We start from the raw sequence: 14,466 nt of genomic DNA on the forward strand, positions 1-14,466 counted from the left end.
GAAAAGGAATTTTGACAAAAAGATCAGTGGGGTATGCGATCCTACTGTATCCGTCGTTTTACAACGGTATCATTTCTTGGGAAAGTGTAAGTGACTCATAACAGCATGAGGAGAACTTTCAAAACGACACCACTCATAAACGAATAATGTATTTTTACACACATGTCACCGGTAAAGGTGATGATATCTACATGTTTATGGGTTTACCTGGGATTCTGTAGTAGATACGTCTTATACACCATCCGGACAATTATTCTTTTCTCTCTCTTATCTTTTGGTTTCCGGGTAAACAATATTCAACTCTTTCTGCTAGAAAATAAGATTTCACAACAATAACACATACATAAATACTAAACTACAAGGCTAATTGTATTTCACAGTGCTACCGTTTACAAAAATTTTGTTCAACATTCGAATAAATTAGACAATAGTTATATGCTATTATTTTGAAATGTAGATATATTGTAACATTTTAACTGTCGTCTTATAAATTAAGTTTACATGCAGCACTCGTAATTGAAATGCTTAATGATTTAATCAAAGTTGGATGCAAAAATGAATTGCATTCAAAATTATAGGAAATTAACCTTTTCAGGAAAGTTCATGTTATTCCTAGACACTTTCCTATCAGGGATTTATCCTTGTTATCTACCAGGATATTGCTGAAGAGCTTGTAAACTCTCAATCCTTCTTTTTTTTCCTTTGATATTATTTACTTGCTCTCTCTTGTCTTTGATAATCGTTTTACGTCTGTTTAGCATTATAAATTACACACGAAAATTAATATTTTCTTTACAATACAAACCGTCGTTGAAAATACTGACGTTTAGTTATTTTGTTAGTTATATAATGAAATGAATAATAACGAAAATGAAAAGAAGCTTTTATTTTTCAGCATCTCATTCCAGAGGTCGTACATACAAGATAATGGAATATGTCAAAAAATCTAATATCGTTATCCCCTCGTGAATATTTGAAAATACAAACGTGTAAATAATTGCAGCTGGGTGAAATATATGGATAGCATCATAATTAGCTCTAAAATTATTCAATCAATTGTAAAAGGTACTTTTCCTTCAAGCCAGGCGTACATAAATAGGCCGAGTAATAATATGATCGCCACAATCTTCCGTTTGAAAACTTGTCATGGATTGAGACCTTTATGTCTACAAACATAAGGATTTGTATTAAAAAGTAAAAAGACAATAAGATTGCGTGATGTGCTCCAGGCCAGATACGGCTGGGTAATTATCAAATATTTCATTATATGATACACGAGTTGTAAGGCAGGGTCGGTGGGTTGTAACAGAAAGATGATATGATGATTCTGATATAAAGGAATGCGGCAATGTGCTAAGATGGATCCGTATGAGTATCCGTTAACCTCTGCCATTAAAACAATATGCGAACAATTTCAGTGGTGTTTTATTTCAATTTTTCCCTTTTGAAGCATTTACAAAATGTACATGAGGAATTAGAAAAGAAACTGTAAGCTTTTATCAATTTACAAGGAAGATCCGGAAAGGGTCCGGATCTTCCACTTATCAGTATAATATCTTGATTATTTATATACATTGGCACCCTCATGGATTGATAAGGGAAGTAAAGAAAACAACAGATTTTGTCATCAAATCAGTCGCCCTGCTACATAAGGTGCACCTACGATTTAATTTAAGAACTACTACAATACTGTGTATAGTATTCGGCTAATATTTAACATAACTTTATCCAGAACTAACTTTGATTTCAAAAATAAAGATACGTGTTCATCGTTTTAAAATTCTTTTATCAACTGTTATTGTTCGTCGTTTCCTTTGACCATCTCAACTTGTTTGTTGTTTCCTTTGATCATTTCTTGTTCGTCATTTTCTTTTGATCACCTCTTCTTTTTCGTGATTTCCTTTTTTCATCTCTTCTTATTCGTTATTTTATTTGATAGCCTCTACTTCTTCTTTATTTCCTTTGATCACCTTTTCTTCTTTATTTTTTCCTTTGATCACCTCTTCTGTTTTGTTTCCTTCAATTATCTCTTCTTCTTCGTTATTTTTTTTGATCACCTCTTCTTCTTTATTTCCTTTGATCACCTCCTCTTCTTTATTTTCTTGGATCACCTCTTCTTCTTTATTTCCTTTGATCACCTCCTCTTCTTTATTTCCTTTGATCACCTCCTCTTCTTTATTTCCTTTGATCACCTTCTTCTTTATTTCCTTTGATCACCTCTTCTTCTTATTTATTTCCTTTGATCACCTCCTCTTCTTTATTTCCTTTGATCACCTCCTCTTCTTTATTTCATTTGATCACCTTCTTCTTTATTTCCTTTGATCACCTCCTCTTCTTTATTTCCTTTGATCACCTCTTCTTCTTTATTTCCTTTGATCACCTCCTCTTCTTTATTTCCTTTGATCACCTCTTCTTCTTTATTTCCTTTGATCACCTCTTCTTCTTTATTTCCTTTGATCACCTCCTCTTCTTTATTTCCTTTGATCACCTCTTCTTCTTTATTTCCTTTGATCACCTTCTTCTTTATTCCCTTTGATCACCTCCTCTTCTTTATTTCCTTTGATCACCTCCTCTTCTTTATTTCCTTTGATCACCTCCTCTTCTTTATTTCCTTTGATCACCTCTTCTTCTTTATTTCCTTTGATCACCTCTTCTTCTTTATTTCCTTTGATCACCTCCTCTTCTTTATTTCCTTTGATCACCTCCTCTTCTTTATTTCCTTTGATCACCTCTTCTTCATTATTTCCTTTGATCACCTCCTCTTCTTTATTTCCTTTGATCACCTCCTCTTCATTATTTTCTTTGATCACCTCTTCTTCATTATTTCCTTTGATCACCTCCTCTTCTTTATTTTCTTTGTCAACTCTTCTTCTTATTTATTTCCTTTGATCACCTCCTCTTCTTTATTTCCTTTGATCACCTCCTCTTCTTTATTTCCTTTGATCACCTCCTCTTCTTTATTTCCTTTGATCACCTCCTCTTCTTTATTTCCTTTGATCACCTCCTCTTCTTTATTTCCTTCGATCACCACGTCTTCTTTATTTTCTTTGTCAACTCTTCTTCTTTATTTCCTTTGATCACCTCTTCTTCATTATTTTCTTTGATCACCTCTTCTTCTTATTTATTTCCTTTGATCACCTCTTCTTCTTATTTATTTCCTTTGATCACCTCTTCTTCTTCTTTATTTCCTTTGATCACCTCCTCTTCTTTATTTCCTTTGATCACCTCCTCTTCTTTATTTCCTTTGATCACCTCCTCTTCTTTATTTTCTTTGTCAACTCTTCTTCTTTATTTTCTTTGTCAACTCTTCTTCTTTATTTCCTTTGATCACCTCTTCTTCTTTATTTCCTTTGATCACCTCTTCTTCTTTATTTCCTTTGATCACCTCTTCTTCTTTATTTCCTTTGATCACCTCCTCTTCTTTATTTCCTTTGATCACCTCCTCTTCTTTATTTTCTTTGTCAACTCTTCTTCTTATTTATTTCCTTTGATCACCTCCTCTTCTTTATTTCCTTTGATCACCTCCTCTTCTTTATTTCCTTTGATCACCTCCTCTTCTTTATTTCCTTTGATCACCTCCTCTTCTTTATTTCCTTTGATCACCTCCTCTTCTTTATTTCCTTCGATCACCACGTCTTCTTTATTTTCTTTGTCAACTCTTCTTCTTTATTTCCTTTGATCACCTCTTCTTCATTATTTTCTTTGATCACCTCTTCTTCTTATTTATTTCCTTTGATCACCTCTTCTTCTTATTTATTTCCTTTGATCACCTCTTCTTCTTCTTTATTTCCTTTGATCACCTCCTCTTCTTTATTTCCTTTGATCACCTCCTCTTCTTTATTTCCTTTGATCACCTCCTCTTCTTTATTTTCTTTGTCAACTCTTCTTCTTTATTTTCTTTGTCAACTCTTCTTCTTTATTTCCTTTGATCACCTCTTCTTCTTTATTTCCTTTGATCACCTCTTCTTCTTTATTTCCTTTGATCACCTCTTCTTCTTTATTTCCTTTGATCACCTCCTCTTCTTTATTTCCTTTGATCACCTCCTCTTCTTTATTTTCTTTGTCAACTCTTCTTCTTTATTTCCTTTGATCACCTCCTCTTCTTTATTTCCTTTGATCACCTCCTCTTCTTTATTTCCTTTGATCACCTCCTCTTCTTTATTTCCTTTGATCACCTCCTCTTCTTTATTTCCTTTGATCACCTCTTCTTCTTTATTTCCTTTGATCACCTCCTCTTCTTTATTTCCTTTGATCACCTCCTCTTCTTTATTTCCTTTGATCACCTCTTCTTCTTTATTTCCTTTGATCACCTCCTCTTCTTTATTTCCTTTGATCACCTCCTCTTCTTTATTTCCTTTGATCACCTCCTCTTCTTTATTTCCTTTGATCACCTCTTCTCCTTTATTTCCTTTGATCACCTCCTCTTCTTTATTTCCTTTGATCACCTCCTCTTCTTTATTTCCTTTGATCACCTCTTCTTCTTTATTTCCTTTGATTATCTCTTCTTCTTTATTTCCTTTGATCACCTCTTCTTCTTATTTATTTCCTTTGATTATCTCTTCTTCTTATTTATTTCCTTTGATCACCTCTTCTTCTTATTTATTTCCTTTGATTATCTCTTCTTCTTATTTATTTCCTTTGATCACCTCTTCTTCTTTATTTCCTTTGATCACCTCTTCTTCTTATTTATTTCCTTTGATCACCTCTTCTTCTTATTTATTTCCTTTGATCACCTCTTCTTCTTATTTATTTCCTTTGATCACCTCTTCTTCTTTATTTCCTTTGATCACCTCTTCTTCTTATTTATTTCCTTTGATCACCTCTTCTTCTTATTTATTTCCTTTGATCACCTCTTCTTCTTATTTATTTCCTTTGATCACCTCTTCTTCTTTATTTACTTTGATCACCTCTTCTTCTTTATTTCCTTCGATCACCTCTTCTTCTTTATTTCCTTTGATCACCTCCTCTTCTTTATTTCCTTTGATCACCTTCTTTATTTCCTTTGATCACCTCCTCTTCTTTATTTCCTTTGATCACCTTCTTCTTTATTTCCTTTGATCACCTCTTCTTCATTATTTCCTTTGATCACCTTCTTATTTATTTCCTTTGATCACCTCTTCTTCTTATTTATTTCCTTTGATCACCTCTTCTTCTTTATTTCCTTTGATCACCTCTTCTTCTTTATTTTCTTTGATCACCTTCTTTATTTCCTTTGATCACCTCTTCTTCTTTATTTCCTTTGATCACCTCCTCTTCTTTATTTCCTTTGATCACCTCCTCTTCTTTATTTCCTTTGATCACCTCTTCTTTATTTCCTTTGATCACCTCTTCTTCTTTATTTTCTTTGATCACCTCCTCTTCTTTATTTCCTTTGATCACCTCTTCTTCTTATTTATTTCCTTTGATTATCTCTTCTTCTTATTTATTTCCTTTGATTATCTCTTCCTCTTCTTTATTTCCTTTGATCACCTCCTCTTCTTTATTTCCTTTGATCACCTCTTCTTCTTTATTTCCTTTGATCACCTCTTCTTCTTTATTTCCTTTGATCACCTCCTCTTCTTTATTTCCTTTGATCACCTCTTCTTCTTCTTTATTTCCTTTGATCACCTCCTCTTATTTATTTCCTTTGATCACCTCCTCTTCTTTATTTTCTTTGATCACCTCCTCTTATTTATTTCCTTTGATCACCTCCTCTTCTTTATTTCCTTTGATCACCTCTTCTTCTTTTTTCCTTTGATCACCTCTTCTTCTTTATTTCCTTTGATCACCTCTTCTTCTTTTATTTCCTTTGATCACCTCCTCTTCTTTATTTCCTTTGATCACCTCTTCTTCTTTATTTTCTTTGATCACCTCCTCTTCTTTATTTCCTTTGATCACCTCTTCTTCTTTATTTCCTTTGATCACCTTCTTCTTTATTTCCTTTGATCACCTCCTCTTCTTTATTTCCTTTGATCACCTCCTCTTCTTTATTTCCTTTGATCACCTTCTTTATTTCCTTTGATCACCTCTCTTCTTTATTTCCTTTGATCACCTCCTCTTCTTTATTTCCTTTGATCACCTCCTCTTCTTTATTTCCTTTGATCACCTCTTCTTCTTTATTTCCTTTGATCACCTCCTCTTCTTTATTTCCTTTGATCACCTCTTCTTCTTTATTTCCTTTGATCACCTCCTCTTCTTTATTTCCTTTGATCACCTCTTCTTCTTTATTTCCTTTGATTATCTCTTCTTCTTCTTTATTTCCTTTGATCACCTCCTCTTCTTTATTTCCTTTGATCACCTCCTCTTCTTTATTTCCTTTGATCACCTCCTCTTCTTTATTTCCTTTGATCACCTTCTTCTTTATTTCCTTTGATCACCTCCTCTTCTTTATTTCCTTTGATCACCTCCTCTTCTTTATTTCCTTTGATCACCTCTTCTTATTTATTTCCTTTGATCACCTCCTCTTATTTATTTCCTTTGATCACCTCTTCTTATTTATTTCCTTTGATTATCTCTTCTTCTTATTTATTTCCTTTGATCACCTCTTCTTCTTCTTTATTTCCTTTGATCACCTCTTCTTCTTTATTTCCTTTGATCACCTCTTCTTCTTTTTTTCCTTTGATCACCTCCTCTTCTTTATTTTCTTTGTCAACTCTTCTTCTTTATTTCCTTTGATCACCTCCTCTTCTTTATTTCCTTTGATCACCTCTTCTTCTTTATTTCCTTTGATCACCTCCTCTTCTTTATTTCCTTTGATCACCTCCTCTTCTTCATTTCCTTTGATCACCTCCTCTTCTTTATTTCCTTTGATCACCTCCTCTTCTTTATTTCCTTTGATCACCTCTTCTTCTTTATTTCCTTTGATCACCTCCTCTTCTTTATTTCTTTGATCACCTCCTCTTCTTTATTTCCTTTGATCACCTCCTCTTCTTTATTTCCTTTGATCACCTCTTCTTCTTTATTTCCTTTGATCACCTCCTCTTCTTTATTTCCTTTGATCACCTCCTCTTCTTTATTTCCTTTGATCACCTCCTCTTCTTTATTTCCTTTGATCACCTCCTCTTCTTTATTTCCTTTGATCACCTCCTCTTCTTTATTTCCTTTGATCACCTCCTCTTCTTTATTTCCTTTGATCACCTCCTCTTCTTTATTTCCTTTGATCACCTCCTCTTCTTTATTTCCTTTGATCACCTCCTCTTCTTTATTTCCTTTGATCACCTCTTCTTCTTTATTTCCTTTGATCACCTCCTCTTCTTTATTTCCTTTGATCACCTCCTCTTCTTTATTTCCTTTGATCACCTCCTCTTCTTTATTTCCTTTGATCACCTCCTCTTCTTTATTTCCTTTGATCACCTCTTCTTCTTTATTTCCTTTGATCACCTCCTCTTCTTTATTTCCTTTGATCACCTCCTCTTCTTTATTTCCTTTGATCACCTCCTCTTCTTTATTTCCTTTGATCACCTCCTCTTCTTTATTTCCTTTGATCACCTCCTCTTCTTTATTTCCTTTGATCACCTCTCTTCTTTATTTCCTTTGATCACCTCCTCTTCTTTATTTCCTTTGATCACCTCCTCTTCTTTATTTCCTTTGATCACCTCCTCTTCTTTATTTCCTTTGATCACCTCCTCTTCTTTATTTCCTTTGATCACCTCCTCTTCTTTATTTCCTTTGATCACCTTCTTCTTTATTTCCTTTGATCTCCTCCTCTTCTTTTTTTCCTTTGATCACCTCCTCTTCTTTATTTCCTTTGATCACCTCCTCTTCTTTATTTCCTTTGATCACCTCTTCTTCTTCTTTATTTCCTTTGATCACCTCTTCTTCTTTATTTCCTTTGATCACCTCCTCTTCTTTATTTCCTTTGATCACCTCTTCTTCTTTATTTCCTTTGATCACCTCCTCTTCTTTATTTCCTTTGATCACCTCTTCTTCTTTATTTCCTTTGATCACCTCCTCTTCTTATTTCCTTTGATCACCTCTTCTTCTTTATTTCCTTTGATCACCTCCTCTTCTTTATTTCCTTTGATCACCTCTTCTTCTTTATTTCCTTTGATCACCTCCTCTTCTTTATTTCCTTTGATCACCTCTTCTTCTTTATTTCCTTTGATCACCTCCTCTTCTTTATTTCCTTTGATCACCTCTTCTTCTTTATTTCCTTTGATCACCTCCTCTTCTTTATTTCCTTTGATCACCTCCTCTTCTTTATTTCCTTTGATTATCTCTTCTTCTTAGTTATTTTCTTTGATAACCTCCTCTTCTTGTTCGCTATTTGTAAAATGATGCTATCGTACATAATGTATTGTTTGTGAAATATATCAAATCATATGAAATACAATAGTTCGTATTAGCAATGCATGCAATCCTGATATCAATACGGACCTAAAATGATAGACCATACACATATGATATTGATCCATAATTGTTTTGATACCATGATCAGCTCGTTCAATTTATAAAAGTTCTTATTTTCCTAATTTGTTTTAAAAAATATGATTATTTTCTTTACAAAATTGTTTTTATTTAAAAGCATTTTTTTTTAAATGAAAGCTTTGCACCAAAATCAATACTGCATGTAAATAATTGCTTTAAAACGATACAGTTGTATCGAGGAGAATGCCTTATAAAATCAACATTTTGCACGAGGATCTACATTTCTTGACAAAAAGTTCAGGTCGTCAAAAAATCATATAGTACCAAATTTACTTCTCATAAAGTAACTATAGTCAACATTTCGTAAAATAGTAATATTGTACCTAAATGAACATGTCATGAAAATATCATTTTGATCCTTAATATATAGTTCGTAATATAATCAAATTATGCCACAATAGTCATAGCTATTTAAATATCACAATTTATGCATATTTCGTAAAAGGAAAATTAGAAATTACCAAATATTACTAATGTCAGTATCAAAGAATCGTCCATATATACATTTTCTATCAAATGTAGATAATTTATTAACATCTCGCAACCGTGCTCGATATCAGTACACAACCTTCCATCACATACTTGATCATCTCTTATAGTTATAATTGTAGTAGTTACAACAGATTCAAGGTCGTTCGTGTCAGTATTAGTCCATGTGATGCCGGGCAGTACGACTCAGCAGTTACTATACACTCGGCTTTATATCCGGGAAACGATACGCGGTCATGCAATATGTATTTCTATGAATTGTTGATATTACAGACATAGGTAACCAGATACTTAAATGCTGTGAGGAAAACGACAAATATCCCATGATTATCAAAAATCGCCTTTATTTTGGAAAACATGACACATACTTTTAAATTTCCAACTTCGTATTTACCCCTGGTGTTTTGTTTTAGATATTAGATCAATTTTCCCTATATAGCTCACTTCCGTTTCCTTGCCAAAAGATATATAAATCGAACTTTCAGAATTAATTATCATTCTCGTTGGTTGATATTGATCAAAATGAACATAACAGGTGAGTAAAATAGTATTTACATGATCCAATGCACCCTTAGATAGGCATGTGAACAATAGTAATGTGTCCTAGATACTTGTTAACTCGTAGTAGATATAGTTGATGAAGTCTTCGCTAATCAGAAGTCACTTATTTTATTAAGAGTGTCGCAAAACGAAGCCAAATTTTCATCACAAACACATTTTAAATTAGTGTTTTGTTTCACATTCACCTTTCGCTGAATGTAAGAGTGTCCAATTGTTGAAAGAATAGCTAGTATTTTAGGGTTAGCTCTATTCTTTATAACAGCGAGGAATTTTATGACGAAAACGTCAGAAATTTGTTTTATTGCTCTTTGAAATAACCATAACTCAAATTTCACAGTTAGTAATTAGCCAAGCGACAGCATTATAACAAAGATGTCGCGTGTTTATGACATTGCATAATGTCTTAACAATAACGAAACGAAATGTTTTTTTACACAGCAATCCATCATTAAAAATGGAACACATGGTTGTCTGTTGGTTAGCATCAGTTAATTAAACAACTTAAGTAATAAGCATAAGTAAAAATAGTTTCTAGTAAATAAACACTTAGATTACACAATTATAGCCGATGTACATCTTCAATAAATGAATATAGATTTAAAAGTAACTAGTTTTGATAAAATTCCCATGACATTATGATATAAAAATATATTGTTGAATTACCATGGTATGCTTAAAGCTACATAGTCGTATTGTAGACCATGTACATTGGCATAACACAGTTATATATCTATATATAATATATGATTACATCTTATTTCATTATTATCGCAGTTATATATTGACAATCAATAAGATTGATTATAAAACTCTTTATGTAAAATGTTGTGTTTGCATTCAAGAAAAACGTTGACAAATCAAAAGGTGACGCTCATACTTTATTTGATGACTGATTTATATATCAATTTACTTAAATCTATTAGCACTGTCAAAATTACAAATCTAATTTCGTGGTTAAACATGAACAATATGTATATGATATATGCAGGAAAGTTATCTCTTATAATCTTAACCTATTCTTAATTTCTTAATTTAGGAAAAATGTTATTTTTTGCTATGCTCATTATAACACTGAGCGAACATGTGGCCCTTGTCAATGGATGCATGGTCAATTACACATTGCCGGAGTTGGGTCGCGTAAACAGATCCCGACCTACCCGGATTACAGCGGGGTATCTATCATCAGTTGGACGCGCCATGTACCCTCGGATGACAGACATGGTCCGGAGATACGTAAGTAGAGAATCGGATGACGTTTTTGAATTGTGACCGTTCATGTTTAAAGTCGACTTCTCGACTAAAATCGTGGTTTTCAGACGCTTGACATACACAATGTTTTGCCGTTGGTTTAAACATTGATTATAACAAGAAATCAGACATCTTTCTGACGTCACCAGGGCAATGTGATTTTTTGTAATTTTGCACATGCCCAGTCAATACAACTTTCTACAGATGATCACGTTTGATATATTTGCCTAATGGAAATGCGCAAACGATATGGAAATAAGACAAATGGAAAAGTGAAGAAGACAGAGGACTTCAGAAAATCCAGGTGGAATATAGACATTAGCATGCGCACAAACAAGTATTGAAGTATAGGACGGGGTGGGTGTTAACCTAATAGTTTTGATCAGTTTGGTATATTTTTGATAAATGATGATTTTTAAAGGAACGTTCAGTGTAACATAGACTTTATAGTAAACCGTTAACCGCTACATCCAATCTTTCAGAATACCCGTTTCCAACCCCTTACCGGTGACCTTAGCTCGAATGTTGCAGATGACCTCTTTCATGGACAGGTGTGTTTCATACATTTGTATTCAACATGAACACTTCATTGTTTTCTGTATTATATTAGAACTACAAAATATAATAAAGCGCACAACCCGGGAACTAATGAATATTATATGTATGTTTGTTTGTGTTGTTATGCCTGTCATTGCATAAATGTTAAAGTTCATCAGATTTCAAATATTGTTCTATTTTTATTATCATCTTGTGACAAGTGTTTGTAAAATTCCACTTTCTTCATTTATAGGATGCTGAGGGATTGTCCCATATTTATCACTCAATGCGCATGTTCTACGGAACCTTGCACAACATGGAGGTCATAGAACAGCGACTCCACGATGAATTGTATACGTCACAAAATTTTAAGCCTCGACTTCGTATTCTGAAGAGAATGATGCTGACACCTATCAATTTGATCCAGGCGGCGCTATTTCGACAGGAAATGGACGACTTACACGACCCACTGTCGACTGTGACCGTTGATACTGTCTGTAATTATACAAATGTATATACATTCGTGAGGAACTCGATAAGTGATCTTGAAACGATGGAAAATTATTTTATGCAGATGGCATTACTAATGGTTTGACAAATATGTCAATTAGATGACTAAAGGATATAACGAATTATGACAATATTTTTACTCTGATAAGTATGTCTATCGTGTGATTTTCAATAAGGTTTATTATACAAAACTTAACAGTACTCTGTCGAAACCGAATTATCGAATAAAAATTGTTGGAAATATATCCAACAAATACTCTGTAGTTATATAGTTTGTCGTTATATTTCATGTATAAAGTGTCAATAGGATAATAAAAAAATAATAACCTGTGTAGTGATGAAAAGCGGTTGTTTAAGGTCCATTGTCATACAGACAATGCCTCCTTCAATATTTTCCTTTGTTACAGTACTTCTACATACATACAAACTGTCATACAGACAATGCCCCCTTCAATATTTTCCTTTGTTACAGTACTTCTACATACATACAAACTGTCATACAGACAATGCCCCTTCAATATTTTCCTTTGTTACAGTACTTCTACATACACACAAACTGTCATACAGACAATGCCCCTTCAATATTTTCCTTTGTTACAGTACGTCTACATACACACAAACTGTCATACAGACAATGCCCCTTCAATATTTTCCTTTGTTACAGTACTTCTACATACATACAAACTGTCATACAGACAATGCCCCTTCAATATTTTCCTTTGTTACAGTACTTCTACATACACACAAACTCATACAGACAATGCCCCTACAATATTTTCCTTTGTTACAGTACTTCTACATACATACAAACTGTCATACAGACAATGCCTCCTTCAATATTTTCCTTTGTTACAGTACTTCTACATACATACAAACTGTCATACAGACAATGCCTCCTTCAATATTTTCCTTTGTTACAGTACTTCTACATACATACAAACTGTCATACAGACAATGCCCCTTCAATATTTTCCTTTGTTACAGTACTTCTACATACACACAAACTCATACAGACAATGCCCCTACAATATTTTCCTTTGTTACAGTACTTCTACATACATACAAACTGTCATACAGACAATGCCTCCTTCAATATTTTCCTTTGTTACAGTACTTCTACATACATACAAACTGTCATACAGACAATGCCTCCTTCAATATTTTCCTTTGTTACAGTACTTCTACATACATACAAACCATCATCAAACTGGAATCTAAGTATTTGGCGATCAACACATATTCCTTAACCAAGCACCAAGTTTTGAATGCTCCTAAATATAGAGGGAATTTTATAAATACTGATTGACTTGAGCGATATTTGAGCGAAAATAAAATACATTGCATTCACTTTCGGGGTAGATAGTAAGGCTCAGCATCCTAACACGAATTAGTAGAAAATGAAAACCAAACACAATTCTGTATTTCATAATGCCATTATTAAGGTCAAATCCAGCTATCTACATTATAAGTATATAGTATTATCGACAAATGAAACATCTCATACCTCAATACTTGTCCGAAAACAAGATACAAAGGAAACGTCATTCCTTTCTTTCTTCACTACTCTGTTTATGTTTTGTTTTTTGTTTTTTTGGGGTTTTTTTTGTGTGTGTGTGGGGGGGGGGGGGGGGGGGGGGGGGTTGTTTTGTTTTTTGTTCTTTTTTTGTGCTTTTTTTTTACTCTAGGTGTCTCCATGACACCTGTGCTCCTATGACCCTGGTTTTGCGATGATGTTAAACCCCTAAAAACAAAACAAGCGAGTCTTTCTGGATGCATAAGGAAACCATACATTTTTACCTACATGTTTTCAATACTAGCTACAGTTATCGCAATTAACTTTCAGATTACGAGTTAACCAAATAAGAAATCTGCATCGCTTCTTTAGGATCTCCTAACACATTGCTTCCAGTTGTAGTGTTTCTGTGATAATGTATCCCCTATAAATGGAATTAACGGAACTCAAGTTAGAAGAACTTTGATCCATCACGAAATGTGCTCAGAAAAGCATTTCTACTATTAAAATTTTCTACGTTTACACTCTTTACATATCCTTACGCCATTCTTAACTTTATAAACACATTCTTTCCTATGTCGTATGGGCTTTGTTTTCCTTGAAAATCGGACTGCATACAAGTATATTTCAATAAACTGCTGAAGGTCTAAATGGAATGAAATAATGAACAAGTTGAAGTTTGTGTTAACAATAAATGTATTTGTTTGTTGGCAAGATTTTCAGATTAATTGCCTACCAATCAGAAAAAAACTATGCTACTCTCCCAGCCAGTTGGTTTTTCACACCATTCATCGATGGGTTCATCCCAATTTGTAGCAAAGATATTTCCAAGTGGGTCAATAGATATATTGATGATGGGACACTACTGTAGCCAGATAGAAGAACAGGTCAATTCTTCAAAGTTAATGTTTAACCTCACACTTACAGCAGCTAACAAAGGTGTAAATATAGGCAGCAGTATTTAAAGGTATGGTATCACAATCTTCACGAAATTAAGTTAGAGCCCGTTTGAGAGGAAGGTTGAGTGCTCTGTATAGCTGGTAATGTCCGGACTGCCCAGGACAGTCCTGCTGTCAGCTATTTATATACATCATTACTGTTAGTTGCTGGTCTATCGTTGTTAGAATGTTAATACTTCCAGCATGTGTGACATTTCAAACTGTCTGCTATAAAAATATCACTGCTAACAATATTTCACTACC

The 14,466-nt window shown here is 33.6% G+C and overlaps 1 protein-coding gene across 1 annotated transcript in view; it reads left to right on the forward strand.

The window, feature by feature from the left end:
- The first annotated feature begins 11,557 nt into the window (after positions 1 to 11,557).
- Positions 11,558 to 14,466, forward strand: part of LOC117338891 — a 45,486-nt gene continuing 42,577 nt past the window's right edge. Inside the window, exon 1 of the mRNA XM_033900255.1 lies at positions 11,558 to 11,738. Within this exon, the coding sequence (XP_033756146.1) occupies positions 11,558 to 11,738 (181 nt within the window). The remainder of the gene's footprint in view (positions 11,739 to 14,466) is intronic.

Source organism: Pecten maximus, chromosome 12 (genome assembly GCF_902652985.1).
Source record: "Pecten maximus chromosome 12, xPecMax1.1, whole genome shotgun sequence".
Classification (NCBI taxonomy): domain Eukaryota; kingdom Metazoa; phylum Mollusca; class Bivalvia; order Pectinida; family Pectinidae; genus Pecten; species Pecten maximus.